General features: G+C 42.6%; 2 protein-coding genes across 3 annotated transcripts in view; one reads left to right on the top strand and one right to left on the bottom strand.

Moving 5' to 3' along the window:
* The first annotated feature begins 6,459 nt into the window (after positions 1-6,459).
* Positions 6,460-21,530, top strand: CASP6 (caspase 6). 2 transcript variants are annotated; one of them, XM_025385310.1, is made up of 7 exons: positions 6,460-6,565; positions 11,549-11,591; positions 12,111-12,257; positions 13,076-13,152; positions 15,185-15,360; positions 19,149-19,308; positions 20,723-21,530. In XM_025385310.1, exons 1-7 carry the CDS (start codon positions 6,526-6,528, stop codon positions 20,959-20,961), a joined length of 882 nt encoding a protein of 293 aa, XP_025241095.1. In that variant the 5' UTR covers positions 6,460-6,525; the 3' UTR covers positions 20,962-21,530. The 2 variants fall into 2 exon arrangements, with proteins under 2 accessions (XP_025241095.1, XP_025241096.1); XM_025385311.1 differs by lacking the exons at positions 11,549-11,591; positions 12,111-12,257; positions 13,076-13,152.
* A 109-nt stretch (positions 21,531-21,639) lies between these two features.
* The window catches only part of MCUB (mitochondrial calcium uniporter dominant negative beta subunit), a 108,162-nt gene continuing 106,823 nt past the window's right edge, over positions 21,640-22,978 (bottom strand). Inside the window, exon 8 of the mRNA XM_025385309.1 lies at positions 21,640-22,776. Coding sequence (XP_025241094.1) covers positions 22,699-22,776 — 78 coding nt within the window. The 3' untranslated portion in view covers positions 21,640-22,698. The remainder of the gene's footprint in view (positions 22,777-22,978) is intronic.

The following is a 22,978-nucleotide window of genomic DNA, read 5'->3' as shown; positions in this document are numbered from 1 at the left end:
TCAGTAGTGTCATCTTTTATATATGTCACAATGATGTTAGACTTTTTGCCTCAGACTTCCTTATTCAGTTTCCATTACATCCTTCAAAAATCTCCTTGTTGACAACTTGACAAACATTTCTTTGTTGGCTTTCAAGTTTTAAGTATAGCAATCAGAATCACAGAAATTTAATATCTCTATGAATTCTGTGAGAAAACAGGTAAACACCAAAATTAGTGACCAAAATTTTTAAGTTGTAGAATTATCTCTGAACTTAACTATATTTCATTCCTATGATAGGTGACAAGCCAAGACCTTCAGTTTCAATAAGTTCCACTTTTATTTATATTTCAAAATAATATATTGCCTTGAAATAATGCCTATCTCTTTAAAATCTTTTGACACACTTCTTCCAGGGACAGAGATGGCTGTTTATTTCATAAAGGAGACACTGAGCGCAGAGAAACTGTAATGAAGACACGATTGAGATAGGAGGGCAAACCAGTTTCAATAAGTCATTTTTATGGAAAACTATTCAGATATAGGAAGAATCCAGTCATCTTATCAGTTAACTTAGTGTATCTGAATTTTAATGGATTTACTGTGGGAATATTTTTCTTTGAGAGGGAAGAGAGCGCTTGGTAGGATTCCAGTCTATGTTGGTGGTTCTCAAACATGAGTATGCATGAGACTCACTGGCGGGCTTGTTAAAACACACTGCTGAACCCCACCCCCTGAGTTTTTGATTCACTAGGTCTGGGGTAGACAAGAGAATTTGCGTTTCTAACAAGTTCCCAGATGAGGATGATACTGCTGGTTCACAGACTGCAGCTTGGGAAGTAGTTTAGATAATCTTCAGTGCTGAAAATAACTAATGTACTGAAAGCTTGCTGTGGGTTCAGTACTGTCATAGGAGTTTGCCATTTACTGTCTCAAAAACTCTGGAATAGATTTGGACCTTATTTTACAGCAAAGAGTTTGAAGCTATGAGAGGTTAAGTTGCATTATCTGTCAGATATCTAACAGCAAATAAAATGGGGAAGCCATGACTAGAACCTGGGCAGCCTGTTTCCCAGTCCCAGGCACTCAGCCATTTTACTGTGGCTAGCTGTTGCTTTAAGAGGCTAAAATTATACATTTGTAATTCTGAAATAAGTACCCCAGAAAATGCTCTATATTTATGTTTTTAGACAAAATCCTGATCAGTGGTGAATAAGGGGGAAAAAAAGGTAGACAAAATATTGTTTTAAAATATATAACCACATAGACTATAGTAGTAACATTCTGAGATGATAAGATACTTAGGGAGAAAAAAATGACAAATTCCTTCCCTCTGCTCTTTTCAGATAAGTGGAAAGTCAGCCAACTGGAGTTCCACTCTTGTAGAGGGAATGTTTTCAGGACTCAGAGACCCTGAAAGTGAGGCCAAAGGACTGTAAGTTCTGGTGATCAGATAACTCATTCAGACTGGATAAAAGCCAGAGTGTAAATGTGAAAACCCTGAATTGTAGTCAATGGCTAAATATTGAGCCACATGCAAGGCAACTGGGGTAGGTAATGAGGAAACCAAAAAATGCCACTCCTGTTTCCAACGAGTACAAGAAGATGGTAATAACCAATATTCACTGAACTCTTCACATGGCAGGCAGTATTCTGAGTCCTTCACAGTCACTTAACCCAATCATCACAACCACCATACAAGGGAAATATAGACATTCCATGTCTTTGTTGCAGAATAAGTTACTAAGACAGTGATTTCTGAGATATTTTATGCATAGAGTGAAATGAACAGTAAATGGTTTGAGTAAAAACCCTTCTTTGATTTCATACTCTATTTAATGACATCAAGACGTGAACCACAGGCAGATGTGGAAGTTATCAAATTAGATTTTTTCTCTCCCAAATAATGGCATGAGATGAGTTCCTTATACCTATTTCTTAAGTATTCCTTATACTTATTTTAATATATTAGAAATGGTGCCTTAACACATTTTAATTTTTTCCCACTCTAAGATTGCTTGCTTTTAAAATTACAAAGTCCAGAGGAATTACAAAAGATAAAGCCACCATTTCATCAAATCTGAAAGCATTGTCAAAGTAAATTTTGTACAATAGCCAACCACCCAAGGAGGAGCTAAATTAAATCCAACATTGAGCAAGCCATGGTACCTTGTTAGCACACTGGGTGGTATTTTATGGGTAGGACAACATGCTTTCCCCAAGAAACACCATAGAGACCCTCATCGTTCTGTGAATTTCTGCATGATCCTGTCCCTGAATTAGCTCTACCTGTGAAAGCCAGATTTGAAAAATCCAGGAGTAACCGGGTGCGGTGGCTCACGCCCATAATCCCAGCATTCTGGGAGGCCACGGTGGGCGGATACCAGGTCGGGAGTTTGATAGCAGCCTGACCAACATGGAGAAACCCCGTCTCTACTAAAAATACAAAATTAGCCAGGCATGGTGGTGCATGCCTGTAATCCTAGCTACTTGGGAGGCTGAGGCAGGAGAATCGCTTGAACCTGGGAGGCAGAGGTTGCGGTGAGCCGAGATCATGCCATTGTACTCCAGCCTGGGCAACAAGAGCTAAAACTGTCTCACAAAAAAAAAAAAATCCAGGAGTTACCTGTAGTTTACTTTGGCCCAAGTCTCCTATACAAACAAAGAGCATTTAAAATAAGTTACTGCAAGTCCTACAAAGTAACTCGCACTGGGGAAAGGACTACACATGAAACAGGAACATATACGCCACCAACTATGGGATACCTCAGAGAGATTCCGAGTTTGGTTCCAGAACACCAATAAAGAGTCACACAAATTTTCTGGTTTCCCAGTGCATATAAAAGTTGTTTATACTAAAGTGCAGTCTATTAAGTTTGCAATAACATGTCTAAAAAAATAATGTATATACCTTAATTTTAAAATATTGCTAAAAGATGCTAGAGATCACCTGAGCCTACAGTGAGCTATAATCTTTGTTGATGTGGGTCTTTTTGAGGGCTGCTGACTGATTAGGGTGGTATTTGCCGAAGGCTGGGGTGACTGACAGTTTCTTAATAAGGAAGTTTGCTTCATTCTTTTTTCTTTTTTTTTTTTGAGATGGAGTCTCGCTCTGTCATCCAGGCTAGAGTGCAGTGGCATGATCTTGGTTCACTGCACCCTCTGCCTCCTGGTTCAAGTGTTTCTCATGCCTCAGCCTCCTCAGTGCCTGGGATTACAGGTGCCTGCCACCGTGCCCAGCTAATTTTTGTATTTTTAGTAGAGACAGGGTTTCACCATGTTGGCCAGTCTGGGCTCGAACTCCTGGCTTCAAGTGATCTGCCTGCCTTGGCCTCCCAAAGTCCTGGGATTACAGGCGTGAGCCACTGCACCTGGCCATCCATTGATTGTTCCATTCACTAAAGATTTCCCTGTAGCATGTGATGCTGTTTGATAGCATTTGACCCTTCTTTCAAAATTGGGGTCAGTCCCCCCAAACCCTGCCACTGCTTTGTCAACTAATACTCTGAATCCTTTGTTGTCATTTAAACAGTATTCACAGCATATTCACCAGGAGTAGATTCTATCTCAAGAAACCACTTTCTTTGTTCATCCATAAAAAGCATCTCCTCATCTATCAAAGTTTTATCATGAGATGGCAACAATACAGCCACATTTTCAGGCCATACTTTCAGTTCTATTTGTCTTAATACTTCTGCCACATCTACAGTGACTTCCTTCACTGAAGTCTTGAACACCTCAACATCATTGATGAGGATTGGAATTAACTTCTTTCAAACTCCTGTTAATGTGGAGTATATATACATATGCCTGTATATAACGTTTGTGTGTATATATAAAATGGGTTGGTATGTTGTCCTGCCCATAAAATACCACCCAGTGTGCCAATTGAAGTATATATAATTTAAAAATATTTATATATATATATGTATTTACATTTATATATACATAATATATATTTATATATAATATATAAAATATAAATTTAATATATTAAAATAGAATATATATATATTTTTAAAGAGAGTCTTACTTTGTCACCCAGACTGGAGTGCAGTGGCACAATCAGCTCACTGCAGTCTCAAACTTGGGCTCAAACAATCCTGCCATCTTAGTGTCCTGAGTTGCTGGGAATACAGGCATGTGCCGCCACTCTTGGCTAATTAAAAAAAAATTTTGTAAAGAGGGTCTTGCTTTGTTGCCTAGGCTGGTCTCAAAACTCCTGGCCTCAAGCAATCCTCCCACCTTGGCCTCCCAAAGTGCTGGGTTTACAGGCATGAGCCACTGTGGCTGATACATATATTTTTGATTTTTCGTTTTTCTTTTTTTTCCCCCTCTAGTTTCTAGTTACATACCGTAAGTGGATATTTTGATCTCCCATGAATCACAGATGTTCTTAATGGCATCTGGAATGATGAATCCTTTCCAGAAGATTTTCAATTTACTTTGCTCAGAACTATCAGAGGAATCACGATGACAACTACAGCCTTATGAAATGTATTTTGTAAATAAGACTTGAAAGTCAAAATTTCTCCTTGATCCATGGGCTTTAGAATGGATGTTGTGTTAGCAAGCATAACAGCATCAGTTTCTGCACATCTCTATCAGAACTCTCGGATACCAGGTGTATTGTCAATGAGGAGTAATATTTTGAAAGGAACCTTTTTTTCTGAGCACTAGAGCTCAAGAGTGGGCTTTAAATATTCCGTAAGCCATGCTGTAAATAGATGTGCTGTCACTAACTAGGCTTCGTTGGTCCATTTATAGATCATATTTAGCATAATTCTTAAGGGTGCTAGGATTTTCAGAACGGTAAAGGAATGTTGACTTTAAAGTCTTCAGTTGTATTAGCCCCTAACAAGAGCATCAGCCTGTTCTTTGAAGCTTTGAAGACAGGCATTGACTTCTCTCCAGCTATGAACGTCTTAGATGGAATCTTCTTCCACTAGAAGGCCGTTTCATATACATTTAAGATTTGTTGTTCTGACTGGGCATGGTGGCTCACACCTGTAATCCCAGCACTTTGGGAGGCTGAGGCGGGCAGATTGCTCGAGGTCAGGAGTTCAAGACCAGCCTGGCCAACATGGTGAAACTCCATATCTACTAAAAATACAAAATTAACCTGGACATAGTGGCACATGCTTATAATCCCAGTTACTTGGAAGGCTAAGGCAGGAGAATCGTTTGAACCCAGGAGGCAGAAGTTGCACGAGATCGCACCACTGTACTCCAGCCTTGATGACAGAGCAAGACTCTTATCTCAAAAACAAAAGATCGTTGTTTAGTGTAGATGCCTTTATCAATGATTTTAGCTAGAGCTGGATAACCTGATGCAGCTTCTACATTAGCAGCTGCTGCTTCACCTTGCACTTTTATATCATGAAGATAGCTTCTTTCCTTAAACCTCAGGAACCATCCTCTGCTAGCTTCCAGCTTTTGTTTTGCAACTCCCTCACCTCTCTCAGCCTCCACAGAAATGAAGAGTTAGGACCTTGCTCTGGATTAGGCTTTGGCTTAAGGGAATGTTGTGGCTGGTTTTATCTTCTATCCAGACCAACTAGAACTTTCTCCATATCAGCAATAAGGCTGTTTAGCTTTATTATCTTTTGTGTGTTTACTGGAGTAGCATTTTTAATTTCCTTCAAAATTTTTTCCTTTGCATTCATGACTTGGCTTTTCTCCTTTGCACTCACAACTTGGCTAACTGGAGCAAGAAGCCTAGCTTTCTGCCTACCAACATTACTTCCTCACTAATCATGTTTGCTTTTGATTTAAAGTGACAGACTCTTCCTTTCATTTGGACACTTAGAGGCCTTTGTAGGATTATTAGTTGGCCTAATTTCAATATTGTGTTTCCAGGAGTAGGGAGGCCCCAGGAGAGGAAGAGAGAAGGGAAAGGTCGGTGGAGCAGTCCAAACGCATACAGGGCTTATGGATTAATTTCCCCTTCCTCTATGAGCGCGGTTCATGGTGCCCCAAAACAATTACAATAATACTCAAGATTACTGATCACAGATCACAATAGCAGACATAATAACAATGAAAAAATTTTAAATATTGCGAGATTACCAAAATGTGACACAGAGACAAAGCGAGCCAATGTTGAAATACAGGCAGTATCTGCTAAGTGGTATAAAACAATCTATGCCTGTACCTCTAGAAAGTCAGGAAGAGTAGATGTTTGGGGCAGCTGGGATTAAATGAGGCCGAGCTCACACAAGTGATGTGAAATTGCCTCGGGCTAGGCGGTCTGTGTGTATCCCCTGGGTGGCAACTGGCATGTCCCAGCCGGCCTGGGGGCGAAGACCGCGTACCTCTCCCCGCCCCCGCGCTCTTGGCCCCCGCGGGCTCCGGAGCGACTGGGAGGAGCTTTAACTCTGTGGGAAGGACCAGCACGATCCACTGTAGCTACGGCGGCGCCAGAACCAACTGGCCCCACTCTCGGGGGCAGAGGGCGGGGCCGTCGAGGAAGGGCCGAGGGCGGGGCCGGGAGCCTCTGGCTTCAGGAAGCGGAGGCCAGGGCGTCTGGCTGTGCGCTTGGCCGCAATGAGCTCGGCGTCGGGGCTCCGCGGGGTGCACCCCGCAGGTAGGCCGGGGGCGCTGACTGGGCACCGAGCAGGTCTGCGTCTTGCTCCTGCTGGAGGGGAAATGCGGATTAGCGGGCTGGTCTCGCGGACCGGAGCGGGGCGGCGGGTTCCTTCGGCTTTGCAGGGCGGCCTGGAACAGTTGCACTCTTGGATTGAAGGGCTCAGGGCTGGCGGGGACGGCTTCGAGCGTCAGTCTAAGAAGCACTCCGGGACCTGGCCGCCGCCTCCTGGCGGTCCCGGGTAGCGGCGCCGGGGCCGGGGCATGCCCCTGCCGCCTTTGTCCTCCCGGGCAATGAGCACTTTCGGGGCGCCTCGGCTGTTTAAACCTTAAAAGGCTGGCCCCACCTGGGCCTGACGTTCCCCCACGCCTGGCCGTTTTAAATGCTGACTTTTGGGGGTTGGATCTTTTGTTTGCTCACTTCGAAAAGTAAAAAGGAGGGGTTGTTCCGCCGAGTCATAAATCATAACTGGCCGCGGGGTGCCCGGGCCAAGGCCCTGAGTCCGCCCGGGCTTCAGCTGGAGGCGGCCAGTTCCTGGCGGGGAGCATACCCCGGTAGCTCTCTTCTGCATCCGGGAAACCTGCTGCTGTCTGTCGGCTTGAGCCAAAACCACAATAACTTTTCTCTGCAAAATAATCTATTGCTAAGAGCATACGTTCTGTCACTTATTACTGGTAAAGTTTAGAAACTTCAAGCCTGGCCAGAGTAAAACAAACAAAAAGTTCGAAACGCCTGCAGTTGGCCGGACGCGGTGACTCACGCCTGTAATCCCAACACCTTGGGAGGCCGAGGCGGGCGGATCACCAAAGATCGGGAGTTCTGGACCAGCCTAACTAACACGGTGAAACCCCGTCTCTACTAAAAATACAAAAAATTAGCCAGGCGTGGGCGCCTGCTGCTGGGGAGGCTGAGACAGGAGAATCGTTTGAGGCCGGGAGGTGGAGGTTGCAGTGAGATCGCGCCACTGCACTCCAACCTCCGCGACAGAGTGAGAATCAAGAAAAAAAAAGAAAGAAAGAAACGCCTGCAGTTGGTTAGAGTGCCTTTGTTTAAGAACTTTTTATATTTTGCTGCACAAAGGAAGTGGTGCTCCAGAGGCAAGTTGTAAAAGTCACATGGTCGTAGAGGGAGTAGCCTTGTCCTGGAGGCACAGGATCCAGTTGCAATCTCTAGGGGCGGGAAGCCCGGGTTTCCTTCACTCACCTGCTCCCTTCCTCTTCTTCCTCCACCGCACTCCCCGGTACATGTTCTAGGCCTGATGGAGGTTACTCTACATAGGGTTACTAAACATATTGTTGATGGAGCCGATGGGTAGATTTTCATAGAGAGTGCAGTGAATGAAGACGATGACAGTAGAATGATCCAAGTCGTTTGGGAAGTTGAACAAAGTTTAGAAAGGTAGCTGGTCTCAGGTGGGAGGGGCTGCGTGGAGATGGGCCTGCAGAGACTTTGGAATCTGCAGGTGGGCCTGGCTTTCAATCCCAACTCGACTTTGCCGACCTTGGCACGCCTGGCCCCCTCTGTCCCTGTTCCTGAGCTGTGGAACTGTGAGATAAGGTATCTAAGGCGCCAGGCCATCAACAAATGGTAGCTGGCAGGATTATCTGGAGGGATTATCAAATTAGAGTGAGGTGAAAAAAGGAATGATTAGTTTTGTAAAACCTAAACTGATTTAAGGAACAAGGAGGTGGCAGTTACATTATCCTGGGAAGGAAGAGAAGTGAAAAGAGGGCCGGACACCGTGGTGGGCGCCTGTAGTCCCAGCTGCTGGGGAGGCTGAGGCAGGAGAATCTCTTGAATCCGGGAGGAGGAGGTTGCAGTGAGCCAAGATTGCGCCACTGCACTCCACCCTGGGCGACAGAGGGAGGCTCTGTCTCAAAAAAAAAAAAAGGTGAAAAGAGGTCAAGAATCAGGTTTAAGGAAGGGCACATTTTTGATAAGTAGATTGCAAATGAAAAGGAATTTCTGTATCTGTTATAGAGGGTAGCTCCTTCATTAAAATTTATTTTCTCCATATCAATAAAGCTATTTCTTACTTTATCCAGGTTTTTAAATATTAATGCAGGCCGGGCGCGGTGACTCACACCTGTCATCCCAGCACTTCCAGGAGGCTGAGGCAGGTGGATCACTTGAGACCAGGAGTTCGAGACCAGCCAGGACAACATAGCAAAACCCCGTCTCTCCTGAAAATACAAAAAAAAAAAAAAAATTAGCTGGGCATGGTGGCGCATGCCTGTAATCCCGGCTACTCAGGAGGCTGAGACAGGAAAATCACTTGAACCCAGGAGGCGGAGGTTGTGGTGAGCCAAGATCACACCACTGCACTCCAGCCTGGGTGACAGAGTGAGACTCCGTCTCAAAAATATAGAAATAAAAAATAAATATAAATGCGGCATAATGATACTTAAGTGCCCCCTTCTGGAAAGCTTGTCTGCTTGGGATACACAGCTCAAGGTGGTCATGATGTGTTATTTTCTTTGCAATCTGTGGGTAAAGTTTATCAACTCCAGAAAAGTATTGGAACTTAGGTCCTGACATCTGTCTCCATAGCATTTTGTTCTGATTCGGTGTTTGCTAGAGTGGCCACTGGACCTGGTCATTAATTGGTACTACAGGATGCAGGGTGCACTTTGTGAGAGTGAAGGTAAGTTACAGCCAGCCAGCATCAGAACCGGTGTCCAGAGCCTAGGTTTTTCCCTACATCTGTAGCATTAACAAACAACACAAAAACTTTAAAAAAAAAAAAAAAAAAATTCCCTCACTGAGGTTGCCAAATCTGTTAACTTTGAAACTGAATATATTATTTTAAGAGATGGGGTCTAGCTCTGTTACTCAGGCTGCAGTATGGTGGCTATTTACAGGGGCAGTCATAGCACACTATATCCTAGAACTCTTGGGCTCAAGAGATCCTCCTGCCTCAGCCTCCCAAGTAACTGGGACTATAGACTTGCCACTATGCCCGGCCCGCACGTCGTTTTAAATAGATTTTCTTGAGCAGCTACTTGATACTAGTTAGCCATTCTTAAACCTGTAGGTCTTGACTAATGTGAGGGCATATTTGAAACAACCCAAACTCACATCTTAAGTTACTAATATATCAGCTAACAACTGGGAAGCTACTTCTTTGGCAATATGAGAAACAAGAGTTTTAAAGACCCAAGCAAGAATACATCTCCAGTGTTTTCACCCTGAGGGATATGAGTTAGTTTGCTGAGCAGCCATTTGGCACAGCTTCTGCGAGTTAGGCTGTGAGCAGCCTCCGGCTCAGCAGTCGGTATGGAGCAGAAGCCGCAGGTGGTGAGCCGCTGGCCTGCTACCACCAGGGCAGACGCTGAGACACTGAGTGCTTTCCAAGTTGTGCAGAATTTTGGCGGGTGAGGCAGATGGTTGTGACATATGGGTTTAATTTTCTTGAAGTTACTGTTTCTTTGTAGTCTAATTGGTTAAAAGATAAGCAGGTGAGGTTATCAAAAGGCAGTAGATCCCGACAGCTTTTGAAAATGGGAAGAGTGAAATCCCTGTGCTGTCTTCATAGAGCAGTGTGTGGAGTAGGAAGTACCTGTGCTCACCTAGGGCAAAGGTCGGACTAAACAGCTTTCTCATCTGCCATGCAGCGGGGAGGACCAGTTGGAGAAGTTGCTTTTAGCTCTCACACCTTAGTGTAAAAATCGCTTTGTGAAAAATGAAGCTGTCACCTCCTTCCTCTAAGATTCTGATTCTCTCTCAGTTAGGATCCAGGAATCTGCATTTTAACATCCACACCAGGAATTCTGATGTCCAAGGTTGAGCAAAACTGACTTAGGGCTTATGGACAGAGGGATGCCTTAGTGGGGTCTTAGTTGGGTCTGATTGCTTGGGGCAGTTCCCGGAGGAATAGGCTAAAGGGGACTTGAACTGAATTCCCCACCTTGTATTTTTTTTTAGGAGAAGTGAGGTTAGAACCATCAGGTGATGTGGGCTAGTAATGGGGAGATCTCCTAAGGTCAGGGAAACACAATCCTTTTGGCTAGGAGATGATGGGTAAGAGTCCATGCTTTACGGTCATTCCTCCTCAACTGAAGGGTGCCTCTTGCTATACTGCTAATATTTCGGTTTATTCATTACTGTTTCCTCTCTAAGCTGTTGAGCTATCAGGTAAAAACAGATGCATGAGTGGATGGGGACTTTATTGTAGAAGATGCCACACTTTTTGCACTGTCTGGTGTAGACGCCACTGGCCAATTTTAAATTGAAAATAAATTGAGTTCCTCAGTTGCACTAGCTACATTTCAATGCTCAGTAGACACATGTGGCCAGTGGCTACCTTATGAGACAGTGCAAATATGGAACAATTCCACCATCACAGACAGTTCCATGACATAGCACTGCTCTGGAGAGTAGATAGGAATTCAGTGGAAGGCTGGCTGTCCAGGGAGTAGGGAGTCCAGTTGAGATTGGAGAGCAGAGAGCTCCCTTATAGAGTTGGAAATGCGGACGTGTCATGCAGGAGATCCAAGGTCCAAGTCTTTGCCGTTGCCCTTCCCTTCCTCCACCCAAACTTCTACCTCTTCCAGGCCTACACCACTGCTAATCCAGCATTAACCACACACTGTATTTCAGTTCTCCTGTAGGACTCAATTCTTTGTTTCAGAAAATATGTGCAAAAACATTTTCTGCATAACAAAGCAACTTCATATTTCAACTCCATAATCACAGAACTATGTTACTCTACGCATATTTTGCAGTGAATGCATTTGTGTAATATTTTCTCCATTTCTAAGATTGTTATTTTGCAGGTCGAGTTGGGGATGGGAAAGCATAGAGCTGTTAATTTAGTTTATTAGTAAGCAGTTTCATTTCCTTCTCTTCGTATACTTTGGCTTTTAAACTAACCTAAACAGAAGGGTCTTAGAGTTTGGGAGTTGGAAGGGGAATGGGAGTTCCTACTATATTTTACTGCCTTAAGTAAAAAATCATGAACAAAAATCAACTTTTTTTTAATAGGTGGGGAAGAAAACATGACAGAAACAGATGCTTTCTCTAAAAGGTAAAGCCATACTCTTTTCTAATAAAGGTCTCTTCCTTTGATGGTCATGATCAGCCTACAGAAATCAAAGCAAGAATGGGTCCTGGGAGCTGGAAAGAAGAACTGAGTAGGCCAAGTTTTAGCCTTTGGGGAACTGATTTGTCGATAGGCAGGTGGTGCTGCCCCTGGTTGTCGAGGGACCTGGAGTCAGAATACATACCGGCATGGCATGAGCCTAGAGCTAGAGCTTGGTTCTGAGCCTCGTGGTTATTCTTGGTTGCTGGATCCTGGGGGCCCAGGGAAAGACATCAAGGCAGAGGGTTAGGGATGTCAGGATGGCACATGGCTGCTGTTTACCAATTGCCAGAGAGATATTTCAGGACTTTCCTTATTAGCATGGCCTTTCCTGGAGCATACCAGTGGAACATCAGCCTGGCAAGGAGGAAGCTCAGCTCTCTATCTACATGTTGACCTAGAACTTGGAGGGGCTCATTATTTAATATGACTTGAAGTGATTGTTTTTGAACTTTTCATTAACAGAGAAATATTTGATCCGGCAGAAAAGTACAAAATGGACCACAGGAGGAGAGGAATTGCTTTAATCTTCAATCATGAGAGGTTCTTTTGGCACTTAACACTGCCAGAAAGGCGGGGCACCTGCACAGACAGAGACAATCTTACCCGCAGGTAGTAGTTTTATCTACATATCAAGATGAGGCAGTTAAGTGATAAAATTACGTTTGGCCAGGTGTGGTGGTTCATGCTGGTAATCCCAGCACTTTGGGAAGCCAAAGTGGGAGGGTCACTTGAGGCAAGGCATTTGAGACAAGTCTGGGCAACAGAGTGAGACCCTGTCTCTACAAAAAATAAAAATCAATTAGCTGGGCATGGTGGCGGTAGTCCAGCTACTCTGGAGGCTGAAGGGGCAGGACTGCTTGAGCCCAGGAGTTCAAGGTTGCACTGAGCTGTGATCGTACCACTGCACTCCAGGCTGGGCTACAGAGGGAGACCTTGTCTCTAAAATTAAAAAATAAAATAATTTTTTTTCCAGGCTTCCAAAAGAAAAGTTTTTAAAAAAAATTAAAAATTAAAAAAATTCCAGACTCATAGAAGTAGGGAAAAAAAGTTACTTATCATAACTTGTCAACACTAATGAGGTAATAGCAGATCAAGAGTGTTTAAAGATGGGCCTCGCGTTGATGCAGCCTCCCTTAAGAACTTGCCTGAGTTACCTTCCTTACTCTGTTCTGTTAAATGTTGACAGGCTTTGCATTTGTACTAACATTTGCATAGTAGACAACACCACTCTAAACTGAATCGGCTGTCATGATTAAATCCTTTCCTACCATGGTGAATGAAGGGAAAACCACCATTGTTATATTTCATTTCTTTTCTCCTAAAGAAAGAAAATTTGTGTCATTAAAATGTGTATAGATTCCTCCAAAGTAAGGATATTTGACAACTTTGAAGTTTATAGGCTAACATTTCATTTAATATATCACTAGGTTTTCAGATCTAGGATTTGAAGTGAAATGCTTTAACGATCTTAAAGCAGAAGAACTACTGCTCAAAATTCATGAGGGTAGGTAGTTTTGCTATTATATAGTTCATCTTCCTCTAATGAGATTGAGTCCTTTATCCTATCTGTAAAGACAGGTACAAGCAATTACTTATGTGACAAAAAAAGTATTAATTTAGCACAGGTTACAGGTTTTGGGTATGCTTCTGTGTTTCCGTTACCCAGCACATTTAGAGACCCTTGCAAAGAATTATGCCTCTAAAGTTTATATTTAGCATACCACTTGTTACAGTCTATTGTAGAAATGAATGAAATGACCCCTTCAATTGGCGGTAAAAGCCTAAAATGCAACTACTACAGGTGCTGGGCAGTCAATAGGCTTTTTCTTATTGACTCCTTTCATGACCGATTTTCTCACTGGTTTCCAAATAGTGTTGGTTTACATACATTACCTCCTTTAATTCTTCCATCAATATGGGGTACGTATTCTGATTACAACCTGTATTATAATCATCACTGCATACCACGGGTATTCAAATCATTTGCCAACCATTATATTTGCATAATTACTTTAAACTTTCTTCAGAGCTCTTCTTTAAACTGCACATCATTTTAACTTTGGCTGCTTACCAGCTTTTCTACTTTGCTCAGAAGCTTTGGAAGACATCAGTCTCATGTCACCGCACTCGGCCTTGAGTACTCTTTTGGAAGCTCTAAGTGCTATAATCTTTTTTTTTTTTTTTTTGAGATGGAATCTCGCTGTGTCCCCCAGACTGGAGTGCAGTGGCATGATCTCAGCTCACTGCAACCTCCACCTCCTGGGTTCAAGCGATTCTCCTGCCTCAGCTTACCAAGTAGCTCACCCCCAAGCCCGGCTAATTTTGTGTTTTTAGTAGAGACAGGGTTTCACCGTGTTGGCCAGGCTAGTCTTGAACTCCCAGCTTCAAGTGATCCACCTGCCTCGGCCTCCCAAAGTGCTGGGATTCCAGGCGTGAGCCACCGCGCCTGGCCCTAAGTGCTGTATTCCTATGGTGAAAGTGCAGCAACGTGTGGGGAGTTGTTGAGCAGCAGTTCCTGGGTCTTTTGCTCTAAGGTCTCTGCTGATTCAAGGAAATTTTTAGTTTATTGCCAAAGTAACTTGGATCTTAAATGACATTCCCTATCATAATCCCTTTATGTTTTCCACATCATTCTGTGTTTTAGAAAGGCTAATGAAATTTGGTCAAACTCTGTTACTCTGACCTTGAATAAATTTGGATTTTTTAAAACATAAGATACAGTATGGTATATTCTGTTTAAGACTAAAATAAGTTGTTTCATTACAGATATTTTACACTTATTAAAGAATAGGCCAGGCGTGGTGGCTCATGCCTGTAATCTCAGCACTTTGGGAGGCCAAGGTGGGTGGATCACTTGAGGTCAGGAGTTCGAGACCAGCCTGGCTACATGGCAAAACCCTGTCTCTACTAAAAATACAAAAATTGCCGGGCGCGGTGGCTCAAGCCTGTAATCCCAGCACTTTGGGAGGCTGAGACGGGCGGATCACGAGGTCAGGAGATCGAGACCATCCTGGCTAACACGGTGAAACCCCGTCTCTACTAAAAAATACAAAAAAACTAGCCGGGCGAGGTGGCGGGCGCCTGTAGTCCCAGCTACTCGGGAGGCTGAGGCAGGAGAATGGCGTAAACCCGGGAGGCGGAGCTTGCAGTGAGCTGAGATCCGGCCACTGCACTCCAGGCTGGGCGACAGAGCCAGACTCCGTCTCAAAAAAAAAAAAAAAAAAAAAAAAAATACAAAAATTAGCTGGGTATGGTTTCGAATCTGTAATCTCAGCTACTTGGGAGGCTGAGACAGGAGAATCGCTTGAACCAGGGAGGTGGAGGTTGCCGTGAGCCAAGATCGTGCCACTGCACTCCAACCTGGGCACCAAGAGTGAAACTCTTGTCTCAAAAAACCAAAAAAGACAAAACTACAAATTTTCCTCTTCCCAGTCATATGGACGTAACTTTATTCTAGTATTAATAAACTGAATTTTTATGTGTAGATAACAAGCATCGTGTTTTCATTTCTATATTCTCTTTTGGGTCCTTTATAGTGTCAACCTCTAGCCACGCAGATGCCGATTGCTTTGTGTGTGTCTTCCTGAGCCATGGCGAAGGCAATCACGTTTATGCATATGATGCTAAAATCGAAATTCAGACATTAACTGGCTTGTTCAAAGGAGACAAGTGTCGGAGCCTGGTTGGAAAACCCAAGATATTTATCATTCAGGTAAGACTGATTACGTTGTCATCTTAATTATAAAGTCTGTCATTTGGAACATGTGATAAAGGTCTAAAAGCCAATTTTGAAAGTAACTTTCTCCAGTAATTGGACAGGCCCTTTTTGAATTCTGGCCAATCAGAGTTGCACTTTGAGCTGTTAGTAATAATTCTTTGACACTCTCATTGTCTATATTACAAAGTAACAGCATTTGGATTGACACTTGAAGTGACTCACAAAGTAACCAATGTGCTACTCGCTGGCCCAGCATGATATCAAGGAGAGCCATTGGAAAAGGTACCTGCTGACTAAAGAGTGCTGTGCAAGGCAACCTTATCAGACTAAGTTTGCTTCTTTGGGAGGTGGAGAGCATATAAACCAGTAGAAAGAATGGAAAAATAAAGCCTTCTAGTCCTATCCTGTCTCATCCCTTTCACATTGCCCCTTAAACCAAAATTGTTTCCCCGCTGCCAAATTGGTTTTAGGGATAAAAGTATTTTTTACAGGTGTGATAGCTCATGCCTGTAATCTCAGCACATTGGGAGGCCGAGGCAGGCAGATCACCTGAGGTCAACAGTGAAAGACCAGCCTGGCAAACATGGTGAAACTCTGTCTCTACTAAAAATACAAAAATTAGCTGGGCATGGTGGCAGGTGCCTGTAATGCCAGCCATTAGGCACAAGAATTGCTTGAACCTGGGAGGCAGAGGCTGCAGTGAGTCGAGAACACACCACTGCACTCCAGCCTGGGTGTCAGAGACTCTGTCTCAAAAAAAATTTTTTTTTTTGCATGAATAATATTACTTGGCACATCATTAAGGATTTTTTTTTTTTTTTGAGATGGAGTCTCGCTCTGTCCCCCAAGCTGGAGTGCAATGGTGCAGTATCAGCTCACTGCAACCTCTGCCCCGGGGTTCAAATGATTCTCCCACTTCAGCCTCCTGAGTAGCTGGGATTACAAGCACCTGCCATCATGCCTGGCTAAGTTTAGTATTTTCATAGAGACAGGGTTTCACCATGTTGGCCAGGTTGGTCTTGAACTCCTGACCTCAGGTGATCTGCCCACCTTGGCCTCCCAAAGTGTTGGGATTACAGGCATGAGCCACTGCACCCAGCCAAAGATTCTGAACTACAAAAGAGAAACCTGACATGCCAGTGCCACAATTCTGTATTTCCATGAATGGCATGGAGGACGTAATATTATGTTATAACGTCTATTTTTGCATTGCTATAAAGAAATACCTGAGACTGGGTAATTTATAAGGAAAAGAGATTTGATTGGCCCACAGTTCTGCAGGCGGTACAGGAAACATGGTGCTGGCATCTGCTTCTGGTGAAGCCTTAGGAAGCTTACAATTATGGTGGAAGGTGACGGAGAGCCAGCATATGACTTGGTGGGAGTGGGAGCAAGAGAGTGCTAAGGGGGAGGTGTCAGACTCTCTTACATAACCAGATTTCATGTGAACTGAGTGAGAGCTCACTTATCACCAAGGGGAAGATGCTAAACATTCATGAGAGATCCTCCCCGATGAGCCAGTCACCTTCTACCAGGCCCCACCTCCCACACTGGGAACCACATTTTAACATGAGATTTGGAGGGGACAAAAATCCAAACCGTATCAAACATGAAACTGCATTTCACATCCTACCATAAAACCTTGTTTTGGGGTGAGGAAGTGGCTGTTAGAAGTGAAGGATGACTGCCTCGTTTCTGGTTTGGACAACTGCATTGGAATGTCTGTGGGACATGGAATTGGTGATACAGGTGTAGAACCTAAGACAGGTGGCCTCGGCTGGAGAAAGAAATCAGGAGGTGGTCATGGAAACCATGGGATTAGATGAGTTTACTTATGTTGAATACCACCTGAAAAAGGAGCGTAAAACAAAACTGCGGGGCACCCATGAGGAATGGGCTGAAGAGGGAAGATACTGAAGAGGATGGACACCACGAGAAAAATAAGAAACACATAATGACATGATTGTTTCATGAAAAAGGGAGTGGTCAACACTGTCGAACACAAGAGAAGTGGAAATAACTAACGAGCTACTACAGGAAGAAAGCCACAAATGAAGGAAATAATTTGCCAAGTTACTTTCTCTGTATGCCTTAGATTCTTGGTAAAAAGAGCACCTCCCTCATGGGGTGGTTGTGCGGGCAAAATTACCTAATGAATGAAAACCACTTAGAACGGTACCTGGCATACGGCACGCCCTCAGTAGAGGCTCGCTGTTTACTCTTATTGCAGTTGACTGGGCAGGTGATGCCATCAGGTTAAAGGTGTTCTGTTTTATTTAAGAAGGACAGTAGAAAACAAGGCCTGAAAATAAGCCTGCTGATACCAAGATTAAAATTTGCCTATAAAAATGGGGTAGTAGGGATTTTCTATTTATGATTTTAAATCATTCAGGACTTTTGATGCTCATAATTCTTTAACCATTTCAGAACTGATTGATGCATTTATAATGCTATAACAGAATCTTACTAGCTGACTGTATTCGTGTATAAGGTGGCCATAACAAAGCACCACAGTCTGTATGGTTTCAACAGCGGGAATTTATCGTCACAGTCCCGGAGCTGGAAGTCTGAGATGGAGATGTGGGGAGGGTTGGTTTCTTCTGAGGCCTCCCTTCTTGGCTTGTAGGTGGCTGTCTTGTCCCTGTGCCTTCATATGGTCTTTCTTCTGTGCATGTCTGTGTCCCAATTTCTTCTTATGAAGACACTGGTCATGTTGGATTTGGGTTCACCCGTATGACCTCATTTTTCTTTATCACCTCTAAAGGCCCTGTCTTCAAATACAGTCATAGTTGAGGTACTGGGGCTAGGACTTCAGCATATGAATTTGGTGGGAACACAATTCAGCCTGTAAAAGTCACTTACGAGAAGAGTTTAGTGTTAGCCTCTGAGTGAGTCAGAATTTAATGTTAATTTTGAGTGAGTCTAAATTTAATGTAAATTCTGAGTGAGTCAAAATTAGTGGGTAAAAATTTGAGACCTCACTTTTTAATGGGCACACAAGGAAGAAGGTGCATTAACAGGTATCTTGTCAGGTCAGGCTGGATGTCATTTTAACTCCTAACAATTTATAGCAGCAGCCAGGCAAGCAAAAGTCAATCTGGAGATACACTGCCTGCCTAAACAGAAACACTTAGGTCAATACTATAGCTTTCAAAAGCGAAGGTGTGCCCTGGGTGTGGTTAATCCATAAGAAATTTTAAAACCACAAGCTTTTTCCTCTACAGTCTACCCTTCTACCAACATAATTTTATGTATACTTGGGGATGCCAATTTTTTCTTAAAACATTAAAAGGCCGGGTGCAGTGGCTCACGCCTGTATTCCCAGCACTTTGGGAGGCCAAGGCAGGCGGATCACGAGGTCAGGAGATCAAGACCATCCTGGCTAATACGATGAAACCCCGTCTCTACTAAAAATACAAAAAATTAGTCGGGCGTGGTAGCGGGCGCCTGTAGTCCCGGCCACTCTAGAGAATGGTGTGAACCTGGGAGGCGGAGCTTGCAGTGAGCGGAGATCGCGCCATTGCACTCCATCCAGCCTGGGTGACAGAGCGAGACTCCATCTCAAAAATAATAATAATAATAATTAACTAAAAGAAAACATAAGTAGGAAACAGCTTTGTTGGCTTTTGTCCCCTCTAAACCTGAATGTATTGCTTCTGAACTGCTCAGAATGTGGTTTCTGTTGTAATGAAGGTGTACCGGCTTACACGTTCACTGCACACATTAAGCACTGGGAAGAAAACAGTAGGCAAAGAGGTGGGTTTTTCCTCCTTGTCTTGTAGGCATGTCGGGGAGACCAGCACGATGTGCCAGTCATTCCTTTGGATGCAGTAGATAATCAGACAGACAAGCTGGACACCAACATAACTGAGGTAGATGCAGCCTCCGTTTACACGCTGCCTGCTGGAGCTGACTTCCTTATGTGTTACTCCGTTGCAGAAGGTGTGTGGTGTTTAAAACAAACATATAATTACCTCTCTTGGCTAAGGTCCTGTAAGTTTCACCTTTGATTGGTTTGGGTCAGGTCTTTCTGTTGGGACACAGTGATTCCATCCTGAAGCTCTCAGACTTATAATTTTCTTTGACCACATGGCACAGAGTGCTAAATGAAAGTGTAAAATACCTTACAGAAAAATCATTCCTGAGAGTTATATTGAGTAAAACAGCAAGTCTAATTATATTAACATTAGCCTACCATCATTTACTGAGGGTGGTAGTGCCATTGTGGTAGTTGTCCTGAAGCTTTAATTTTTTTTTTTTTTTGAGACAAGGTCTTACTCTGTCACTGAGGCTGGAGTGCAGTAGCATGATCATGGCTCACTGCAGCCTCAATTTTGAGAAACTGAGCCTCAGCCCCCCTGTAGCTGGGACTATAGGCATGCACCACCATGCTTGGCTAACTTTTTAACTTTTCTGTAGAGACTGGGTCTTTCTGTGTTGCCCAGGCTGGTCTCAAACTCCTGGGCTCAAGTGATCCTCCAGCCTTGGCCTCCTAAAGTGCTGGGATTACAGGTTTGAGCCATTGCACTCAGCATTTTTTATATATATATGTATATATATATGTATATATATGTATATATATGTATATATAATATGTATTACACATATATGTGTATATATAATATGTATTATATGTGTATAAATGTTATATATGTATTTATTACATATATATTATATATAATATATACGTGTATATATATTACATATATATGTGTGTGTGTGTTTGTCTTTTTTTCTTTGGGAGAGTTTCACTCTGTTGCCCAGGCTGGAGTGCAGTGGTGCAATGTTGGCTCACTGCAACCTCTGCCTCCTGGGTTCAAGTGATTCTCCTGCCTCAGCCTCCCGAGTAGCTGGGAATACAGGTGCCTGCCACCACACCCAGCTAATTTTTGTAGTTTTAGTAGAGACAGGGTTTCACCATGTTGGCCAGGCTGGTCTCGAACTCCTGACCTCAAATGATCTGCCTACTTCAGCCTCCCAAAGTGCTGGGATTACAGGCATTAGCCACCATGCCCAGCTGAAAAATATTTTGATAATGGTTCTTTGCTTTCGTAGTGAATAATTTTGTTTGACTTCTTTTTAGTAATCTCATGTCTCAGTCATTGTCTATCTTGGGAATTTTTTAGGAAATGGAGGAAGTTATATAGAATTAACTCCATGTATATAAAACTATACAGAATTAATCTCTTTTCCCATTTGAGAAGAGTCAAAAAAAATTTAAGCCATATATATCATGGACACATCTTAAGACTCTTCTAAGCATTTTTAAGAACTTATACTTCTGTAACTATAAAGAATACACACAGTAATTGAAAGCCAGAAAACTGCAGCAACATTTTCCTTCTCACTTTTTTAGGATATTATTCTCACCGGGAAACTGTGAACGGCTCATGGTACATTCAGGATTTGTGTGAGATGTTGGGAAAATATGGCTCCTCCTTAGAGTTCACAGAACTCCTCACACTGGTGAACAGGAAAGTTTCTCAGCGCCGAGTGGACTTTTGCAAAGACCCAAGTGCGATTGGAAAGAAGCAGGTTCCCTGCTTTGCCTCAATGCTAACTAAAAAGCTGCATTTCTTTCCAAAATCTAATTAACAGGGGCTATCTTATTTTACAATTTAATCTATTGAAAATGTCTTTCTCGGCCAGGCGTGGTAGCTCACACCTGTAATCCCAGCACTTTGGGAGTCTGAGGCGGGCGGATCACCAGAGGTCAGGAGTTCGAGACCAGCCTGACCAACATGGAGAAACCCCGTCTCTACTAAAAATACAAAAAAAAAATTTAGCTAGGCATGGTGGCGCATGCCTGTAATCCCAGCTACTTGGGAGGCTGAGGCAGGAGAATCACTTGAACCCAGGAGGGGGAGGTTGTGGTGAGCCGAGATTGCACCATTGCGCTCCAGCCTGGGCAATAAGAGTGAAACTCCGTCTCAAAAAAAAGAAAATGTCTTTCTCTTCTTTTTATATAAATATCGTTAGGCTGAAGCATTATGGTCCAATGATTCAAATGTTTTAAAGTTTAATGCCCAGCAGAGAACTGCCTTTAAAAAAAAAAAAAAAAAATTCATGTTGGCCATGGTGAAAGGGTTTGATATGCAGAAACAAAATCCTCAGGAAATTAGGTAAATAAAAATTTACAAGCATTAATAAACTGCAGGGTTACATAAAAATCTAGCTGATTTAACTTGTATTTTGTTACTTTTTTAATAAAAGTTTATTGTTTGATGTTTTTAAAGGTTTTTGAAATCCAGGAATTAAATAATTATCCCTTAATAAAATATTTGAAATTCATATTTTACTACATTTTTCTAACTCGCATTCTTGTTCATTTGTGTAACTGATAGATATTTTTTACTCGGTCATATAAATGTTTAATATTTCATCTACATATGAATTACCACATTTTGTGTATGACTTTAATTCCTACTTTTAAAAAAATCAGCATTCCAGAATTGTTACATGGCATTCTGAGGATGAAATAGAAAACACGATAATTCTTAGCCACTACAGGCTGAACACCTGCAAAATCGGATTCTGTCAGCATCTTCCATGTTAAGTTCCTACAAACAGTCCAACAGTCATCAGACCCATTCACACATGATCACATTAATAGAATAATAGGTGTTACTTTCAAGGTTCAATTCATATTAATATGATGTAGAATCTGGGTAATACTGTTTTGTTAATAATCTGCCAGAGGCTGAAGGTTAACTGTTTCGGCTTCAATACCTGAAACTTGTGATTTGCAGGTTCAAAAGCAATCGTTTATATGCACTGTTTCAGGTGAAGTTGGTACCAGCTATACTTTATGGTTGGTGGAACATTTATGCCTTTTTGATAAATGATAAAAAGATCTTACTCCCAACTATTGCATATTAAAAAAAGAAGTTAATGACAAGATGATTCCGTGGGAGGCTGAGGCAGGAGGGTTGCTTGAGCCCAGGAGTTTGATTTGGTGAGACCTAGTCTCTAATTTTTTTTTAAAAAGATGATTCCAAATTAAGTCTAAGAATGAAAGTGAATGCCAAGCACATACCCTTTCACCTTCACATAGAGAATAAACATGGGACAAGCTGACAAGGATTTTTAGCTAACAGCAGCCACTGTTGCTTTGATAGACGCATAAAAGCCCTTCTAACATTAGCAAGTCTTAAAAATCCAAAAAGTAAAAATCTTAGTTGAGAACTTCAAACAATACTTCTGTTTTACAAGAATTTAATAACAAAAAAAAGATTGAACAATCAAATTGAAATGAACCATGGGACTCAAAAACATCCTAAGTTGCAAAATCAATACAAAATGGAAAATCCGATGACATTTAAAAATGTAAGATTAATTCTTTTCATTGAGTTCTTCTACTTGCATTTGCAAATAGAGAGAATGGCGCACCTGTTTCAGGGATTCTTTAGCCTGTCATGGGAAAAAGAAATAGCATGTGATCAGAAAGAATGAGAAACATACCAATGTTACTGCTTGAAAGGAATTCTATAAACAACGTCTCCTTACAGCAATAAAACGTTTAAACTATTAGTGACAAATGGCTAAAATATTTCTTTTTTTCTTGAGATGGGTTTCATTCTGTCACCCAGGCAGGAGTGCAGTGGTACCATCT

The sequence above is a fragment of the Theropithecus gelada genome, chromosome 5 (genome assembly GCF_003255815.1).
Source record: "Theropithecus gelada isolate Dixy chromosome 5, Tgel_1.0, whole genome shotgun sequence".
Lineage (NCBI taxonomy): Eukaryota > Metazoa > Chordata > Mammalia > Primates > Cercopithecidae > Theropithecus > Theropithecus gelada.
This window is presented reverse-complemented; position numbering and strand designations above follow the sequence as displayed.

Bases quoted from the DNA above. Each gene is read 5' to 3' on its own strand.
- CASP6 (XM_025385310.1), top strand. From the start codon at position 6,526: ATGAGCTCGGCGTCGGGGCTCCGCGGGGTGCACCCCGCAG. The intron at 12,258-13,075 runs GTAGTAGTTTTA...ATATATCACTAG, and splicing joins AGAGACAATCTTACCCGCAG to GTTTTCAGATCTAGGATTTG. The intron at 15,361-19,148 runs GTAAGACTGATT...CTTGTCTTGTAG, and splicing joins CCAAGATATTTATCATTCAG to GCATGTCGGGGAGACCAGCA.